Raw genomic sequence first — 18,199 nt, 5'->3', positions numbered from 1 at the left:
GCCCGAGCCCACTGCCCCATCGCCACTCCTCCCAGGCCTGCAGCTCGAGCTCCAAGTCCATGTGTTTCTGATTCCCTGGCCGGTCACTGGAATCATTTCCCAGGGCTGTTGAGATCCAAGGAACTTTTGCTTTAAAAAGCACACTCTTAAGAGAAGCAGTTCAACCCTAAGTTAATTTGAAAAGCTCTAAGATTTAAGTTAGCATTTGGGTCTAAACCACCAATTTTTCAAGTAAGCTCCATTCTTGGCCAGTGATGGCCCCCTGCTCCTCCTCCTCCTCCTCCTCCTCCTCCTCCTCCTCCTCCTCCTCCTCCTCCTCTGAGCTGGCTCCACCTCCGGTCCCAGCAGCTGGGGGTGGGGTCAGGGAAGGGGCGTCTGCATGTGTCGGCTGGCGCCCAAGCGCTTCTCAGAAAAGGCTCGCTGTCCTTCCGCACCTTCCGTCCTCAGAGCCCACCTGACGTCAGTGCGTCTCCGGGTGTCCCCACAGGTTGGAGTCTGGAGGCAGCAACCCCACGGCCAGCGACTCCTATGGGGACCGGGCCTCGGCGAGAGCGCGCAGGGAGGCGCGGGAGGCCCGCCTGGCCAACCTGGCCAGCCGAGTGGACGAGGACAGCGGCAGGGACTATAAGAAGGTAGCGTCCTGCTCGGCGTGCAGTTTGCGGGCTGCGGCCTTTGCTGGTGGGACGTGCGCCCCGTCTGATGGAGCCGAGGGCAGGCAGTGACATCACACCCAGGCCTCCCGCTGCCCCCAGCTCGGTCAGCCCGGGGACCTCCTGCCCACCGGCCTGTCCAGAGTGGCCGCGGGTTCACAGGTTTGCCCCCATCACTCTCCTCCACCTCGCAGAGGAGGTGACCGAAGAACGGTTTTGTGAGGAAAGCGTTTGTTTGTTAAGCAGAACTTGACCAATCATTGCGCACAGGGCTGGCTCTGAGAACACAGTTCACATAGGGTGTGAGCAGCTGTTTCCGGGTGAGCTGTGGCTTCCAGGCGGGGAAGGGACTGTGTTGAGGTCGAGCCTGTCGCTGTGTTCGTCACCAGGGCCTCCGTTGACAGGGGTTGGGGAGGGGTGCAGACCAGTAAACGGGACACGTTCCCTAGAACCCCCCCAGTGGGTGGCGGGTGGTGGTTCTTGCTGGGCAACCCCCAAGGTGACAGACTACTCGCTCCCCAGCTCTATGAGGGCGCCCTGACCGAAAACCAGAAGCTGAAGACCAAGCTGCAGGAGGCCCAGCTGGAGCTGGCAGATGTCAAGTCCAGGCTGGAGAAGGTGGCCCAGGTGAGGGGGCGGGGCCCTCAGGGGCGGGGGCGGCAGGTTAGTCAGCATCTGCCGAGGCGGGATGGTTGCTAGTCCCGGGAGCAACTCCTGGTGCCTAAATGGGAATCATCGATCTCGTGGGATGAGGCCAGTCCCAGCCTGTTCTGCCTCGTCCCCCAGGTCCTCCCAGAGAGGGACAAGGAGCCCTGTCACACGCCAGCTCAGGGCACAGAGGCCTGAGGCAGCGGCTGCTCAGGGCAGAGGTGGTGGTGGACGGAGGGTCCAGCCCCTGCAGAGCTTCTGTCCTGCGGCCTGGTTCCCCCACGGGGGCTCCTGGGGCGTTAAGTGACTTCAGTGGGACAAGAAAAGCAGGTCTCAGCCTCAAGGAAAGAGTGAGGCCGAGGGATGGACTCAACCCCGGCAGCCCAGTCCCTGCCAGTCCGCCCTCCCCGCCAGTCCACACTCAGCAGACCCGGCTGTCCGAAGCTGCTTTTATCTCAACAGCCAATGAGCTGTCAGTCAATCAGACCTCACCCAGCACCTCGCAGGAGGATGGACTTCCCCTGCCCGCCCTCCCTGCCCCAGGCCGACCTTCAGGGTCCGCAGTCTCAGCTGTTGCTGACCAACGGGTGCAGGGTGCTGGAATAAAATCTGCCTTTCCAGCCACTGCTTGCTGGGTGTGTCATAATGTCCTTAGTTTTGCCAAATGCGCGCCATTGAAGCTCAGGAGAAGTGCTGCTGCTGCAAAGCAAGTCGCTGCTGATTGGCCAAAAGTGGAGTGTTTGGCAGGAGAGGGCAGAGCCTCCCATCCTCATGGAGACGGTTCCCCAGGGATACCTGGCGTCGGTGCACTGAAGGCCCACTGAGCTCTAAGGGCGCTAAGTTCTAAAGAACAACAAAACCCAGTTCTTTGTGGACGTGAACGACCAGTAAGTGCAGTCCTCACAGACCTTGCTTCTCAGCCAGGGATGCAGACTGACAGGACAGGACGGCTTCCGCAGGGGACAGCATGACCTTCAGGACGGGGTGTGACCTTCAGGACGGGGGACATGCCCAGCTGGCGTGACTCAGTGGTTGAGTAGACCGATGAACCAGAGGTCATGGTTCGATTCCCAAACAGGGCACATGCCCGGGTTGCGGGCTCCGTTCCCAGTAGCGGGTGTGCAGGAGGCAGCCGATTCATGATTCTCTCTCATCGTTGATGTTTCTCTCTCTCCCTCTCCCTTCCTCTCTGAAATCAATAAAAATATGTATTTTTTAAAAAAGAAGAAGGGATGTGACCTTCAGGACAGGGGAGAGCCCACAGGACAGGAGCACGTTCTCAGCTGTGCTGTTACTTCTGGCTGTTCCTTAGCTTTTTGAAAAAAGGAACCTCTGCAGGCAGAGCCACGGGGTGTCTGGGTCCAGTGCCTGCCGAGAGAGGAGCTCTGGGCAGCTCCTGGTGCCAGGCCGCTCTCCACCCCCCTCACCTCCCCCTTCCGTGGGGCAGCCATGACCTGCCCTGCCGGCTCTGCCCTCGCTGTGACCTAGAGTGAAGTTCTCATCTTTCATTCAAATAAAATCAGCTTATCTGGGAGCTCCATGTGTGAAAGAAGGGGGCCGGGTCTGGTCCAACTGGGGAGACAGCAAGAGCCTCCCGAGGACCCTGAGGCCCACAGCCGGGGAGGCCACTGCTCCGGGGAAAAGCAGAGTGCAGTGGGGTGGCCCAGGCCCCGCTCAGGAGTGCCCGCTCTCAGAGGAGAGGGCCCTGTGCTCACTCGGGGGACTCTAGGGAGGACGCGAGGGCTGGTGAGCTGGAGGGGCAGGCCCAGAGGGCCGTCTGCACGGTGGCTGCCGAACACGGGGCCCTGCAGACGGCAGGGCATACCGGGTGCCCGGAACCTGCTGTCACCTCCACCTCCGCCTCCACAGTGGGGCTGCCCAGACGCCCGCCTGGGACGGCTCCGTGACACGCCCTCCCCCCCCCCCCTCTTCAGCAGAAACAGGAGAAGACGCCCGACAGGTCCTCGCTGCTGGAGGTGGAGAAGCGGGTAGGCAGCCCCCCGTGTCCTCCTTCCCGAGCCTCTCCTGTTGTGTGTGCCAGTGGAAAAAGCGCGTCTCAGGCGGGGGGACCGCATTCCACTCCCAGCTCGGTCATAAATTCTTTCTGTCTGACGTGGACGGCAGCTCATTGCTCGTCCTTGGGCTTCAGACAGTCAGTCCTTCCACACGTCCTGTGTGGGGGCAGGTCCTGGGAGGGTCAGTGTCCTGCCTATAGGCAGACCTGCTCATACACACACACACACACACACACACACACACAGTATACCACACGCATACACTGTATGCATGCACACACAGTACACCACCTGCACACAAAGTACACTACATGCACACGCATACTGCATACATGCACACTGCACACTGCACCACATGCATGCACACAAATACACTGCACCACACACACTGGGCCCAGGCTCTGCCCTCCCACCCCCTGGGCAGAGGGACCCTCCGGGCTGTGATGGAGCATGAGCCGCAGAGCCTCGCCCTGGGGGAGTGTTCCTGTTAGTTGCTGGCCTCCGGCCGCATTCAGAATGTTTTTCTGGAATCGGAGGCTCTTGGATCGGGAAGACTCTGGTGCATTGGTGACCCCTGCGCTGCCTGACCCTGGGGCGCATGCTCTCATCCCCTCTTCAGTTGGAAAGCAGCTGGCTTTAGTGACGCATTTATTCCCTTGGCTGGTGTCTCATCTAATCACGAGGCCCCATTGTCCTGGAATCCTTGGGGGGAGGGGGGAGTCAGCTCAGCCTCTGACCCCTGGTGACCAGCAGCTCCCAAGGAACAGGGCGCCCTGCGGGGAGTCGGGACTCCTTGAAAGGTTCTCGTTGCCTGGTGTCCTGTGAACCCCCAGGTGGCTGAGCGGGCCCTGGTGTCCCTGTGTTCCTAGCTGTCGGGTGGGAGCTGAGGGGCGGGAGCTGAGGGGGGAGCTGTGGGGGGGAGCTGTGGGGGGGGGAGCTGTGGGGGGGGGGAGCTGTGGGGGGGAGCTGTGGGGGGAGCTGAGGGGGGAGCTGTGGGGGGAGGTGCAGAGACAGTGCCAGGGAAGCAGGGCAGGCAGCCTCCTGGGCAGTTTGCCTGAGCCTTGACTGTTGGTCACTGGCGGCCCTGAGGCAGCATGGACTCCCTGCTGAGTCCACGTGTGCATTGTCTGTTAACAGGAGCGGCGGGCCCTGGAGCGGAAGATGTCCGAGATGGAGGAGGAGATGAAGGTACGGGGAGGGTCCTCTGTGGGTTCCCAGGCTGAGTCCTGACCCAGCCCCTCGGGGAGCAGCGCTGCCTCGGCTGCGGGGACGCTGGGGCAGGCGTGGGCTGACCTGTGGTTTCCTCAGGGGCTGGGTGGACAGGCAGCAGCTGCCCGGGCCTCAGGTAGGTGCCGCCGCCCTCCCACCACAGCCCGCGCTGCACGAAGTCGGGGTCTGTCCACAGCTGGTGGTCCCCCGAGGCACTCCGCGATGTCGGGCTGCCTTAGGCAGCAGGCCGAGGCCACACCTCACCTCGCTCACTGCCCCCCACCCCGCAGCAGCTGGGCCGGGGCTGCTGGGCCTCCCGGAGGCTGGGAGCGCCGCCCTGCGTGCATGACGCCAGCACCCGCAGCCGCTTAGCACGGCTCAGCTTCCTCCGCGGGGTCCCTCACTCGGTGAGAGTGTTTGCCTGGTGCCCTGGCGGTGGGTGCCGTGCCCTGGCGTGTGGAGAGGTGCCTGTTGTCCGCTGGCTTGCGGTGAATCTACTGAAAAGGCTTGTCAGGACCGGACAAGGTCTGTGCCTTTGGAGGCAGAAACTTAAGCCGCGTGAAGTTGGGGGGAGTGGGCCAAGGGGTGCTTCTTGTGGACACAGCAAGTCCTGAGCCGTGGCCAGCATCCGTCCAGCCTGGGACCTGGCTGAGCTGAGGGCCAGGGGCTGTGTCTGCCGCGCACTCAGCTACGCAGGCTCTTAGGCCCCGGGCGTCGGCCGGAGCAGGTGCAGGGCGGCCTCCAGGGACCCTCAGTGGCGCCTGTTCGGACTCAGGCGAGTCGTGTAGAAAGTCCAGGGGACGGGAGCCGGGAGGTGGGAGCGGGCTGTGGTCACGCCGTGGCCACCCAGACTCCCCGGTCCTGGGAGGTGCAGGCGGGAGCTGCACGGCCACTCTTGTCTGGGCTGCGCCCGCCTCAGGCTGGTCACGTCGGCGGCAGCCTCTGAGAAGCACCAGCCCTTCCCAGGTCCCTGCACGAGGGCCCGCGGCGTCCGCTCCTGCATTTACTGTTTCCTCTGGAAACACCCCATCCCCAGCCTGCCCAGTGCCTTCCCTCTGGAACGTTCCACAGGCGCCTCCTGCCTCCTGCTGAGTCCTCCAGACCAGCCGCCCCACCCCCGACCTGCGTGCAGTCGAGGCTGCGTTCAGGGAGGGAGGCCGTGGGCCCACGCAGCCTCAGAGGAGGGCGAGGCGGGACTTCCTTTGGTTCTGACGTGGTCCCTCCCCCCGTCCCTTGGGTGTGTCCATGTGTAGCCCCGGAGCCTGCTCTGTCCTCCCTGCGGCCGGCCAGGGGGCGGCTGCTGGTCCTGGCCCTCCAATGGCGACTTGGGACTGCTCGGTGCCGACCGTTTCCCAAGCTGGCGTCCCTCGTGGGGACAGAGATTCCGTGTGTTGTCTGTGCTGTTTCCTTTTCTCTGTCCCCCTCATGCCTCTTTCATTTCCTTGCTCTTCCCCTCACCCTCCATCTCTGTCCTCATCTCTGGGGGTGGCAGACGGTGCTGTGTGGTCCCGGCGACCCTCCTGTGGCCCCTGCGGCCCACAGGTTCTGTCTGCCTCCACGCAGCCCTCACATGCCAGTCCTCTGCGCCCAGGAGTGGCGGCCGCGGGTCAGGCAGTGAGCAGGCCCTTACGTGTCCCTGGGGGTCCCGCAGCGCGAGGCTGGGACGTGGGGCTGTTTCTCATGCACATGCCCCCCCGACATGAGCGTCAGCCCAGCGTGAGCTGATGGAGCTGGGGCGCCTGACCTCCACGATGCCCACGGCCACTGGCAGGGCAGGACCGTCCATGGGACGTGTCCCTCCAGTTCTAGCAGCCGCTCCACCCGGAAAATACCTCCTCAGCCTGCTCTTCACCTTAGAGAAAAAAGTCACGAGGTGAAGCAGGACCCAGACAGAGAAGCCGAACCGGGGCCCGCGGGGGGAGACAGGGGCAGCACGGGCCTTGGCCTCACCGGGACACGCTGGGTCCCCATCTCCTGGCCATGACCATGGAGGGTCCCAGGCTGTGGCTCGACCGCACCCACAGCTCCGAGCCCGCGGGCCCAGCCACAGGGTGTCGCCCTGAGAGCAAGCAGGTGGCTTTGGAGCCGAGCCGTGCGTGCACATGGCTGCCTTTGCGGGGAGGGCAGGTTCCGCTTCCCTCCATCCCTGCTCCTCTCGTCTCCTTTCTCGCATGCGAACCAAGACTAACCGAGTCGTGTGGCCTCTGCCTGCTCTCATCTCCTGGTCTGTCTGTCTGTCTTTCTGTCTCTGTCGTGCCTCGTGTCCCTGCAGAACCTCCACCAGCTCAAACAGATCCAAACCCTGAAGCAGATGAACGCCCAGCTGCAGGCTGAGAACAGGGCGCTGGCCCGCGTGGTGGCCCGGCTCTCGGCGTCCATGGAGTCCGCGCAGTCCCAGGAGCTCTAGCCGCCGCGCCCTCTGCAGGCAGGTCGCTCCCCTTGCTGCCGCTCGGGCTCATCCACCGGAGCCCATCAGGCGCTGTCAAGGCTGGTCGTGCAAAGGAGCCAGGATGAGGCCTGTGGGACGGCCAGGTCAGGGAGGGCCTGCTGGCTGAGGTCTGTGCAGGAAGGTTGCCCAGAGACTGGACACACCGTGGGTACGCACAGGTGTGCACGGGTCACACCACGCAGGCCGCGATGTCTCCACCAGATGCAGCCTGGTCCCCGGAGCAGTTGGGGGTTGCGCCTGGGGGTCACAGTGGGCGTGGATTGCGGCATGTGCGTGCCTAGGCCCAGCCCCAAGGGGTCTGTGAAACCAGGGCTGAGACCATGGCCTTTTGGGGAGCACACAGAGCCAGCTCCCCATCTAACCGGGGGCCGGCTGGGGCGCTGGCCTGGAGGCTGCCGTGCCCAGCACCTGCGCCAGCAAAGCCATCGGCAGCCCAGGCTGGTGGAGGTGCGTCTGTCAGCCTCCCTCCCACGTGGTCCTCCTCCCTCTGGGGGCATTGCTCCCCCTTCACAAATCATGGGCCTGGCGTGTGCGGGCCCCCGCGTGTGGCTGCAGGCAGAGCCGTGGGCTGGCCTTGCAGGGAGATGGGTCGGGTTCGTCTCCGGAGAAGAGAACCGCGGGTTTGGTCCCAGCCCTCCCCGCACGAGGTCTGAAAGGCGAGCTCACAGGCGGGTCCTCCGTCCGAGAGGGTGGAGGAGCTTAGCGCCTGGCAGCCGCCTCGGGAGCCTCTCAGGGCCGGCTTGTCCTCTGCCTGTTTGCGGAGCCTCCGGTTGGCAGCAGGCAGCTCGCACCCACGAGGGGTGCCCCCGGCACAGAGAGATGGCTCCCCGCTTAAAGTCACCCCGAGACTCCTGAAAGCTGGAGCTGGAGATGGGCCCACAGGTGCCCCAGTTATTCGCGGTGTCCCTCTTTCAGGGAGGCAGCATAGCATGCGGGTGGTAACCACGGCGATGGTAACCATGGTGAAGGTCGGGTTAAAGCCTGGCCGGTGCTTCACAGCTTTTCCTTCCTTGTTGCCCAGAACAGTCATTTCTCATACGAAAGGCCCGAGTTCCAAATTCCATCACTCAGTACGTGGTGGAGGCCAGCTCCACACCAGGCAGCAGGCCCGGAGCCGCGCCCTGTCCCACTGTCCCCAGCACTGACCCCCCAGCTGCCAGGCAGCGCCCGCGCCGTCCCTGCAGCTTCTGGCCGTGGTCCTTGCCGACACTGCTTGTCAGAGGCGGGAGGAAGTAATACCTGAGACACAGACTCCGTTTTATTTGTCCAAGGATCACATCGGTCGTGGTGAACTGGGGTTTGAGAATTGGGGGAGCTGACGTCTAGGGAACTGACATGGCAGTCGCTCCCCAGCACAGCGTCTGCCTTCAGGTGTTCCTACCCAACGCCCACCCAGTGAGGTCGGGACACCCTCCAGGGTCCGTGCAGCTGGGAAATCGCTGTCCAGTGTCTCTCCTCCCCCCGCCCCAAAGAATTAAGTCTGAGGTCACCCAGGCTTGAGAGGAATTTGTACATTTTTAAAAGGGGTGGGGCCCGGCTGGTGTGGCTCAGTGGGTTGGAGCGTCAGCCTGTGCACTGAAGGGCCCTGGGCTCTGCTCCCAGTCAGGCATCTGCCCAGGTTCCAGGTCACCTCTCCAGTCGGGGCGCGTATGGGAGGCAACCGATCGATGTGTCTCTCTCCCTTCCCGTCTCTAGAATGGGTGAAAAGGGTGCCCTTGGGTGAGGATTCCAAAGGGGGGCACCTCAGCCCAGCCCTCAGGTGAATGCAGCTGCGCCGTGTGGCCCTGGGGCCGGGCAGGTGCACTGGGCATCTGTGGCCGTGGGCAGTGCTCAGCCCTGGGGTCGGGCTGCAGGGTGGGCAGGAGGCAGGGTCTGGAGGAGGTTCTGGGCGCGGCCGCCTGACTGCCTGTGGGCCCCACGGGTCCCTCTCTGGCAGGGACAAGGGCATGGCGGTTCTGTCGTAGGAACCTCGCAGTTGGTGGCTTGCCTGTTCGTTCGGCAGTCAGTCCTGGGACACGTGCTCTGCCGCGCGGGCATGGTTCTAGGGTCTCTGACCCCCTCCCGCTCTCGCAGCGTCCGCACAGGCACTGCACCCCACCCCACAGGGTTTGCATGTGCGCCCACGGCTGTGCACCCTTCTGGTTCCTGTTGGGCGACACGCATGCCTGCGGTGGTGGGAGGGCCGCCCTCCTGCCCGCGGCACCTGTTCCCTGGAGGGGCAGCCACCCCTGAACCTGCGGCGACACCAGGGCTCTGGTGGGCTGATGGGGCACCGGGCCTGGCCTCCGTACATGGTCACATGACCGGCCCTGGGGGCAGGTGGTGCTCAGGGCTGTGACACCCTCCCTCTCCCGCAGGTGTTAACAGAACTAAAGTCCGACAACCAGAGGCTAAAAGATGAGAACGGCGCCCTCATCAGAGTCATCAGCAAACTGTCCAAGTAGCCGCGGCCCCAAATGGAGGCCAGCTGCTGCCCCAGACTCGCCTTCCGGCAGAGGGCCTGTGGGGAAGGCCGCCTGCCCGTCCCGCGTCACCTGCTCTGCGCCTCTGCACCCTCCACACCGCCCCACCTCCGCCCCGCTGTGCCCGCTCAGCCTGGGCCTTGCTGCTCGCCGCCGTCCCCACTGGCCCTGGACCCGACCAGAGCCTCGCAGTGGCCCCTGCAGGACCCTGTGTGGGGCAGGAGGTCGGGTGGGGCCGCCACCCAGGGCTGGGAGTGCACAGACCTGCTCCCCAAGACCCTGGGGTCTCCGTCAGCAGCCTTCACCCCCGATGTCCTCGCCCCCCACCCCCCAGGCCTGTCCTGTTTCCTCTTTCTGCTCCACCGCCTCCCGCACTCTAAACGGAGACAGCTCCCGGGCCTCCCCGGAGGCAGCGGCCTCCCTGACATCTCCCACTGCCCCTGCTCAGGGCTTGGTCCACAGGCCCCTCCCCTCGCCTCCTCCCTGCACCCGGCCGGGCCCCAGGACAGAGGTGGGTGGGGCGGGCATGTGAGGAGCGGTGCTGCCGACAGGGCGGTTTGTCTGCAGGTCAGTCAGAGGCTCCTGGTCCTGGGGCTGCGGTGAGGGCCCAGCACGGCCCAGTCTGCCCCCAGGGCCGCTCAGGGGGAGCAGTGTGGGGGCTCAGGGACAGACAGCACTGCCCCCACGGCCTCTGGCTGGGAGCCCACAGGCACTGGGCTGCTCCGCTGGGCGGGCGGGTGGGGAGGGGCTGCCTCTTCTCAGGAAAAGAAAGCGGGATTGTTAGGAGGACGTCCGTCCGACCTGTGTGCCTTCCCCAGAGCTGTGCCCCCCGCGCTCACGATGCCTCCTCTTGCCAGAAAGTTCCCATGATGAAGCGCCAGCTTCCCAGCCTCAGGAAACGCCGGGGTCCGGGGACTCTGTGCCATTACCTTCCTCAGACAGGCAGGTGTCCGGTGTCTGTCCGTCCCTCACTCCGCTGCCCGGAGCCCGTGCAGACCTGGGGACGGAGCACCAGGCAGCGGGGAGGGCGACCCCCGGTTCCCTGGAGCCTGGCAGGGGGCCTCCATCTGGGCCTCCTTCCCCCCGGGGCACCCTGAGTGGACACAGCTGTCCCTGCCCAAGCGACGCCCACAGTAGCCACAGGTGGAGGCCCCCACGCGGTGTCTGAGCTGCGGACGGCAGGCGCGGTGAGGAGGGGCAGGGCCACTCCCTGGGTCTGCGGGGGACACCCATGGGGAACACTCAGCCCTGTTGTACAGTCGCTCTCGGAAGGCGGGTGGGGGGAGAGGAGGGACAGGGACCCCAAGGCGCAAGGAGGCAGGCGGTCGGGTCCATCGAGGGGCGGGTGGGGCGGGCCCCTGGTGGCTCAGACCTCAGCCTCCAGCCGAGCAGAGACCTCAGTGGCCTCCCGATGGCATGGAGGATGGCATGGCCCTCCGGGCCGGCTCCTGGCCGCCTGTCGGCTCCTGGTGAGGTTGCACAAGAGGGACTGAACGGCCGCCAGAAATGGCCACGGCCGCCAGGGAACGGTCTGGGGCGGAGAAAAAGCAGGAACCTGACCAGCAGGTGCCCTGGTCAGAGGCAGGCGCGCACGTGGTGTGTGGGCCGCGGAGCCTTCGAGAGTCTGAGCTCCTCGTTAACCTGAGTCCCACTGAGCGTGAGCCGCCCTCACCTCGCCGCCCCCCTGCCCTCCCCGCCTCCCTCACACCCTCCGCTCCTCCCCGAGGGCAGGGAGGCCTCCGAGGACCAGCCGCCACGTGGCCCCGGCCTGTCCCGGACTCCCAGCGGGGCCCCGGCCGCACACCTGAGGTTGGAGCGGGGCAGCGTGGCCGCGTCCCACCGGGACAGGGTCCGAGCCCTGGGAGCTCACGCTTCCCCAAACCACCTGCCCGACCCCGATCCCAGGACTCGCCCTCGGGTGACTCTGGTCCCCATCCCCCTCCATCTGTCCGTCTGTCCGTCCGTCCGTCCGTCTCCACTTCCCCCGGGTCAGCGGGCGCTGCGTGGGCCGGGCTCTGCCGCTGTAAATGCCGGGTGGGCGCCAAGCGGGCAGCAGGCCACTGAGCTGAATGTATTTGTATGCACCTTCGCGTGGCCTTCCGACCCGAGTGGGCGAGTGGTTTGCTGGTGGGTGTTGCCTAATGTCACTGAGTTCCTGTGTGGGAGTAACTCACTGTGTGGCGCCTGCGCACAGCGGTCTTTACAAACAGCCAATAAACGTGTTTCGACTTAACTGGCTCTGCGCCTAGAAACGGGTAGTGGGCCGCACATCCGGCCTCCCTCTCACGTCACCGCCTCTGCCCCGGGCCCCGCCCACCTCTGCCCTAGGGCACGCCCACCCGAGCCCCGTCCACCTCTACCTGGGCCCCGCCCATCTCTACCCCGGGACACACCCACCCGGGCCCCGCCCACCACGGCCACGGTCCCCAGGGCAGGTCCGAGAGTCCGGCCGAGGCGAGGCCCAGCGAGGACCCACAGAGCCACCAGGCCAGGGTGCCGTGTATTTCCGTGGAGACAGAGCGCAGACAAGGTGTGCGCCCTCCACGTCCACGTGGCCGTAGCCAGAGACAAAGCCTCTGCCGGCTCCCGGTTGAGACTGGCTGACGGCGGGCCCAGGCCAGCACCGCCCGGCTGCTCGGCTGCTCTCCGTGCCCCGGCCCTGCCCCCGCTCGGGGCCCGGTCCACAGCAGAACAAACCCCCACGTCAAGGCTGCCGTTCGGCCGGCCGGCCCAGGGCAGGCTGAGCGCCGTAGCCCTGTCTTTGGTCCCCAACACCTTTGCCTCCGAAGTCAGACATTTGAAGTCTTTGAGGCAGTTGGCGGGGGACCGTGTAGGAATTCTCTTTCCAGACCCGGGGCGAGGCTCCCCCAAGCCCCGCTCAGGGCCTCCATCCCCACCCCAGGGAGCGGCCTCCGCCACGCAGGCTGCTGCCCTGGGAGCCCAGACCCCCCTCCCCCGCCTGCCCCCCCCCCCGCCCCCCAGCAAACACAGCCAGACACGCCCCACCCCCAGGTTTCTCTCAGCTCATTTCTTTAATAAGGAGACGCAGCTCATTACAAAATAACGATTTGACGAGATCAGACGAGAACAGGGGGCCACACGAGGGGTGAGAGCATCGCCAGGCAGGTGGGGGGCGGGGGGCGGGGGGACAGGCTGCCGCGTGTTCTGTGACGAGGAAGGTGGCCCTGGTGGGGCCGGGCCCGTGTGCTCACATCACGAAGGGCAGAGCCCACCGGCCCCTGTGGCCCGTCCGACACCTGCCTGATGCCCAGGCCCCACCCGCCCTTCCAAGCTGAGCTCCGGGAGCCGTGTGCCCTGCCGGCCGGGCCGGGGCTGCGGGCGGGCTGGAGCCCCGTGCTCCCCCATCTAGACCTGCCCCCCACCCTCCGGGCGGCCCTGCAGCCTCAGGTGCCCTCGGTCAGACGGCAGGAGGGGCGGTAGGAAGAGCGGGTCCCCCTCGTTGGTCATCCAGACCTGACCCCACGTGGGAAGTGAGCACCGTCCACCCCAGCGGTGACGGGAGCCTGACCGCGGGCTGAGCCCCTGCCCGGCTGCACATGCCCACCAGGCGCCAGGACAGGCCCCCCTGGGGTGCCCAGCCTGGCCGTCCACCACGGGTGCAGACCCTGGGCACCTTCGCCCTCACCACACGGGCTGAGCAGAAGGAAGCAGCGGGGAGCCCTTTGTAGGGGGTCGGGAGCCAAGGGGGGGGTTCCTGGGGGGCCCCTGTATGGCTTGTCAGTTAGTTCACACAGTGGGTGGGGGGACACCACACACACACGGACACCAGACAGCAGGGGGCTGGACACAGCACGGCCAGGTCAGCCCTGCAGACAGAGGGGACCCTGGGGGGGGGGGGGGCTCAGGCGCCAGCAACCCCAGGGCTGGCAACGGCGGAGGGTGAGGGGTGGGGGGCGGTTCCCAGTGGGTGAGCGGGGGGGGGGGGGGGGGGTGACAGACTTCTTGGACGCAGACTCGGGGGAGGGGCCGGCGCTCAGCTGGGCCATGCGCTGCTCACAGGAAGACATGCATGTGGGATGAGGCTCGGTCAGGCGTCTAGGGGGGCGGGGTCAGTTACAGACAACTGTACCCACGGGGGGCGGAGTGGGGGGGGCTCAAATGGCTTCAGAAGGTTCTGATTTTGTTGTCGCTTAAAAAATAAAGTATATTCATGTGTCTTCAAGCCTCAGCGTCCTCCTCCTCCATCATATTGCAGCTCAAAACCCAGGGGAGGAGAAGCCCTTGGGGACCTTTCTCCACTGGACGAGCCCCTCCCCCCCCCCCCCCCCCCGGGAAACACGGTCACAGAACCCACAGCCCGGCCAGTTAGACTCGAATGTCAGGGACACACAGCCAAGTACATTCAGTGGGTTGTGTCCCAAGTCGTGCCTGGGACGCCCCTACGTTTAACAGTTTCACTGTTCATGTCACAGGGCTCTGGGCCCCAAGATCCGGCCTGGGACACTTCCCTGCCTGCCCTCCCCCAGGGGTGGGGAGAGGGGGCTGGTGGAGGGGGACAGTTCTCAACCTCAGGGCTCCCCCACGGGCACCCCACTGCCTCGAGGGTGGCTGCAACCCCCCTTCCCTGGCTGAAGCCCTGGGCAGGCCCCGCACCCCGACGGATCCTGCGGGAGAGGGTACAGAGTGGAGGGACCCCTGGAATCTCACTTCCCTCTCACGTCCGGCACCTGCTCCCCCACCTCTGCTTCCTTCCGGAAAGATCCCCGAGGAGGAAGGAGAAAGCCCAGCCTCCTGGCCTCACCTGGGTTCGGGGTGGGGCTGTTTTCATGGTTTCAGACTCCCAGCCCCGGAGGCCTCCAGCCCCCACTGCCTCCTACGTGGGGCCGGCACCCCACTCCCTAAGGGCCCAGAAAGAAACCCACGGGGCAGCAAGGGCTCAGAACGTGCCCTGTGGCTTGGGTAACGCCGCCCCCAGTGGGGAGAACTCCTATGCAGGCCGGACAGGCGCCTTCTGCTGAACTGCTTGACCGGGCCCATGGCCCCCCACACCCAGGTGTCTCTGGAGCCAACACAGACTCTCAGCCCCATCCCCAACCCTCGAGGCCGACCCCTAGAGGTGGGCCCAGAGCGACAAGACCCAGAGGAGCCTGTGGAAGGCGGGGAAGGTGGGGGGCCGGTAGGTGGGCGGGGAAGGGGGGTGAGATTGACCGGAGAGTCTGTGATAAGGTTCGTGGGAGGGAATGAGGGGGACACACCCTGAGAAAGCACCAAAGTCCCACTGCTCTGGAGCAGGGGGCGGAGCCCAGGGACCTCTGACCTCTGTCTCTGCGGGCACCCCCTGCCCTACACGCTCCTCACCCTGTGGGGTCCTCCGCCTCATCATGAGAACACACACATATACACACACGTGCGCGCACACAGGGTCCAGGAACGAACTTCCACGTCCCAAGGCCACGGGGAGGGGGCTCTGAGAGGCGGGCGAGGCCGAGCTGCTCCCCCGTTTCGGGTGGAGGGTCCCCTCACCCCCCCTCCAGCTGAAGGTGGCAAAGCCAAGACCATGCCCCTCCTCCGTTGGTAAAACAGAAGCTGCCTGCACCTGGTGCTGCTGCTCCAACACCAGCCACCTGTCCCAGACGCCAAGGAAGCCGAGGGGATGGGGGGGGTAATCTGGGGAGGAGAGTTCTCATGGATGTGGGGGGCCTGTGGGCTTCTGGGCTGAGGGAGGGGTGCACGGCTGGGGGGCACGGCCAGGGGCTGCCTCGCTCGCCCGGCTGTGGGTCTGGAAGGGGACTCCGTGCCGACGGGAACATATATATGGCTTTTTATCAATGCTGGGGGCACAGGGAGACGGGCGGGGACGAGACCGTGGGGAGCAACCCCAGTGTCCTCCTCCCCCGTTTGGAGGGGGCCCTGCCTCTCGGAGTTCGGAGCCTCCTCCCGAGGAAGGGCGGTGGGTGCCACACGCCCCGGGCCACGCCGCTGCCCAACAGCCTCCAGCCAGGAGGGCCGAGGGGTGGGAGCCGGGGACCCTCCGTGCCCTGTCTGCCCACCGTCCCCCCCCCGCCCCGCCTCACCTGGACCTCGGGGACTAAACCAGCCAACGTCCCTCTGGCTCCGCGGGTGCCGCGTCTGCCGACAGGTTGCTCCACTTGGTTTAAGAGAGGAAACAAGCCAAAGCATGATGGGAAATGAGGGCGTGGACCGTGGGGCATCTACTCCCCCAGGGCAGGGGAGGGCAGGGGAGGGCAGGGGGGCAAGGGTCCAGGAGGGGCGCTTGGTCTCGGGGTCATGGGGTCCCTGGTTCTTTGTGGTGTGAGATGAACGGTCAAGGAGCGTGAGATCCCGGGACTGACAGTCCCCTCGGAGGCCGACCAACCCGGCAAACGGCTCACGTCCACGAATGTCCCAGAAGCCACCCCCGTGGGCCACCGCGCTGAGCACAGGAAGTCCACGGTGGCAGGGCTTGGTCCTGGCTCCGGACAGATCCATCCCCACAGCTCGTCTCCCAGAGGGTCGCCCGTGAGGAGGGCGGGCGCTTCCGGCAGCTGAGCGGGTCCGGGGCCTTCGCCACCGCTGCCTCCCACGCAGACCGAGGACCTGCGGTGGCGTCAGGGCCCCCGGAGAGCCTTCCGTTCCTGCAGCAGTGCGCTGTCCATGGCTCGTTCCAGGAATGTGGAGATGCTCACATGCATGCACACACGTGCGCACAATGCCCTTACACACATGCACACACAATGCACTCACACACATGCACACACGCACGTGTGCACAATGTCCGCGCGCACACACATGTGCACAATGCCCTTGCACGCATGCACACCCAATGCACTCACACACAGTGTATACGTGTGCACCCACATGTGGACACGTGTGCACACACATGTGGACACGTGTGCACACCGTCGCTGGCCACTGTGCAGCCTTCCCCCCCAGGACACAGGAAGTGCCATTGTGTGGGCCCAGAACACGCAAAAAAGGGGACACGTCGCGACTTTCTGCCACCAGAGGGCCTCACTCCTGTGAGGCTCGGGCGAGGCTGGGACCGAGGGACCCTGATGGGACCGCGATGACGATGGCGGTGACGGGCATGCAGCGGGCGGCTCCCGGACGGTGACAAGAGCCGGGCTCCTCAGAGCCGCCAGCGGGAAGCCGGTCTTTAAACAGACGGAAAGGAAGGGGAACGAGGACGCGACCACAGGGGGGAACCTCGAGGGCGTAACTGAGGTATCGAGAGCTCCGGGTCTGTCGTCCGCGCCGGCCCTGCGGCCGCGGCGGCCGCTGCTCCTACTTGTTCTTGCCCAGGAGAGCGTCCACCTCCTCCTCGGGCTTCAGCGAGTGCCACTGGGCGATGGGCCGGCGCGGGTTGGCCAGCATGTCGGACCAGTGCCGCAGCTCCGTGCCCGTGGCGTTGCTGCCCACGAAGATCTTGCCGATGGCTTCGTTCTTGCCCAGCTTGTCGTAGTCCAGCACCGTGACCACCACCTGGACTTTCTGCCGGGGACAGAGGGGGCGGGGTCGGCCGGCGGAGGGGGCTGTGCCCGCACTGCTCCCCTCGAGCCCAGACCGCGGGCCGCCCGCCCTCCTGCCCGCCCGCCCGCCGGCCCCCAAGGCCCAGGCACCTGGATCTGCTCGAAGGGGATCTCGAAGCTGAAGGACTCGTTGAAGTAGGGGTTGAGCGTCTTCTTCTTCACCGTCGTCTTCTTCTTCTTGAGCCTCTTGCCGTTCTGCATCAGGTGGATCTTCACGTAGGGGTCTGCGCAGGGAGAGCCGCCAGGTGCCCTCAGTGCCTCTCACGGGGGGGGACCCCAAGGCCCTCAGCGCCTCTCACGGGGGAGGAGGGAACCCCCAGGGCCCCCAGCGCCTCTCACGGGGGAGGAGGGAACCCCCAGGGCCCCCAGCGCCTCTCACGGGGGAGGAGGGAACCCCCAGGGCCCCCAGCGCCTCTCACGGGGGAGGAGGGAACCCCCAGGGCCCCCAGCGCCTCTCACGGGGTAGGAGGGAACCCCCAGGGCCCCCAGCGCCTCTCACAGGGTAGGAGGGAACCCCCAGGGCCCCCAGCGCCTCTCACGGGGGAGGAGGGAACCCCCAGGGCCCTCAGCAGCTCTCATGGGGGAGGAGAGAACCCCCAAGTGCCCACAGAGGGGACGTGGCCTGGCCGAGGTCACACCTGCTCCTCGGGAGGCACGGCCAGCAGACGCCCGCCTGTCTCAGGGACCAGGCCCCCCCAGGCTCTTCCCGCTCCCCAGGTCCCTCCCAGGGTGGAGTCCAGGATCGTGGGGGCACCCACGCTTCCTGGGGGAAGGAGAATCCTAAACCTCGGACTCAGAGCACAGCCCCGAAGGCATCTCGGAGCCGGGAAGGGGGCCCTCGGAGAAAGGGGGCTCCGGGGAGCCCGACGCCCTGCTGCCCGGTCCTGCCCTCGGGGTGGGGGTGGGGTGGGGGTGAGGGTGCGGGTGGGGAGTGGGGGGACTCAGCCTCAGAGCCGCCCGTCCCAGGCGGGAGGCCTCGGGTGGCAGTGCCCGCGGGAACTGGCTCGCTGCTGCCACCCAGTGGCGGCCAGAAGCGCTGCAGGTACCTGAGAGGCCGCCCACGTCCATCTTCTTCAGGTTCTTGGCCTCGAGGATGCAGACGGTGAGCTTCCCGGCCGTGGGCACGTAGCGCAGGGACGTGCAGATGTCGCCCAGCTTCTCCGGCTGCGCAGGGAGGCGGGACCGGTCAGCTCGGCCACCCCCGCGCCTCGGGCACGGCCCTCCCGCCCCCAGCAGGTGTCTCAGCGTCAGACCCCCGCCCCCCCCAGGGGGAGGG

General features: G+C 66.1%; 2 protein-coding genes across 2 annotated transcripts in view; one reads left to right on the top strand and one right to left on the bottom strand.

The window, feature by feature from the left end:
* PPP1R12B (protein phosphatase 1 regulatory subunit 12B) overlaps positions 1–11,664 on the top strand; it is a gene marked incomplete at its 5' end in the record, with an annotated part of 64,170 nt that extends 52,506 nt beyond the window's left edge. The window contains 6 exons of the mRNA XM_081114546.1: positions 488–632; positions 1,173–1,277; positions 3,233–3,286; positions 4,451–4,501; positions 6,795–6,947; positions 9,329–11,664. Of these exons, the coding sequence (XP_080970672.1) occupies positions 488–632; positions 1,173–1,277; positions 3,233–3,286; positions 4,451–4,501; positions 6,795–6,929 (490 nt within the window). The 3' untranslated portion in view covers positions 6,930–6,947; positions 9,329–11,664. The remainder of the gene's footprint in view (positions 1–487; positions 633–1,172; positions 1,278–3,232; positions 3,287–4,450; positions 4,502–6,794; positions 6,948–9,328) is intronic.
* A 3,873-nt stretch (positions 11,665–15,537) lies between these two features.
* The window catches only part of SYT2 (synaptotagmin 2), a 37,298-nt gene continuing 34,636 nt past the window's right edge, over positions 15,538–18,199 (bottom strand). Inside the window, exons 8-10 of the mRNA XM_081114416.1 lie at positions 17,970–18,087; positions 17,014–17,147; positions 15,538–16,885 (exon numbers count right to left, since the gene is read on the bottom strand). Of these exons, the coding sequence (XP_080970542.1) occupies positions 16,679–16,885; positions 17,014–17,147; positions 17,970–18,087 (459 nt within the window). The 3' untranslated portion in view covers positions 15,538–16,678. The remainder of the gene's footprint in view (positions 16,886–17,013; positions 17,148–17,969; positions 18,088–18,199) is intronic.

This window comes from Myotis nattereri (genome assembly GCF_964212035.1).
Source record: "Myotis nattereri genome assembly, chromosome: 20".
In the NCBI taxonomy this organism is placed as follows: domain Eukaryota; kingdom Metazoa; phylum Chordata; class Mammalia; order Chiroptera; family Vespertilionidae; genus Myotis; species Myotis nattereri.
This window is presented reverse-complemented; position numbering and strand designations above follow the sequence as displayed.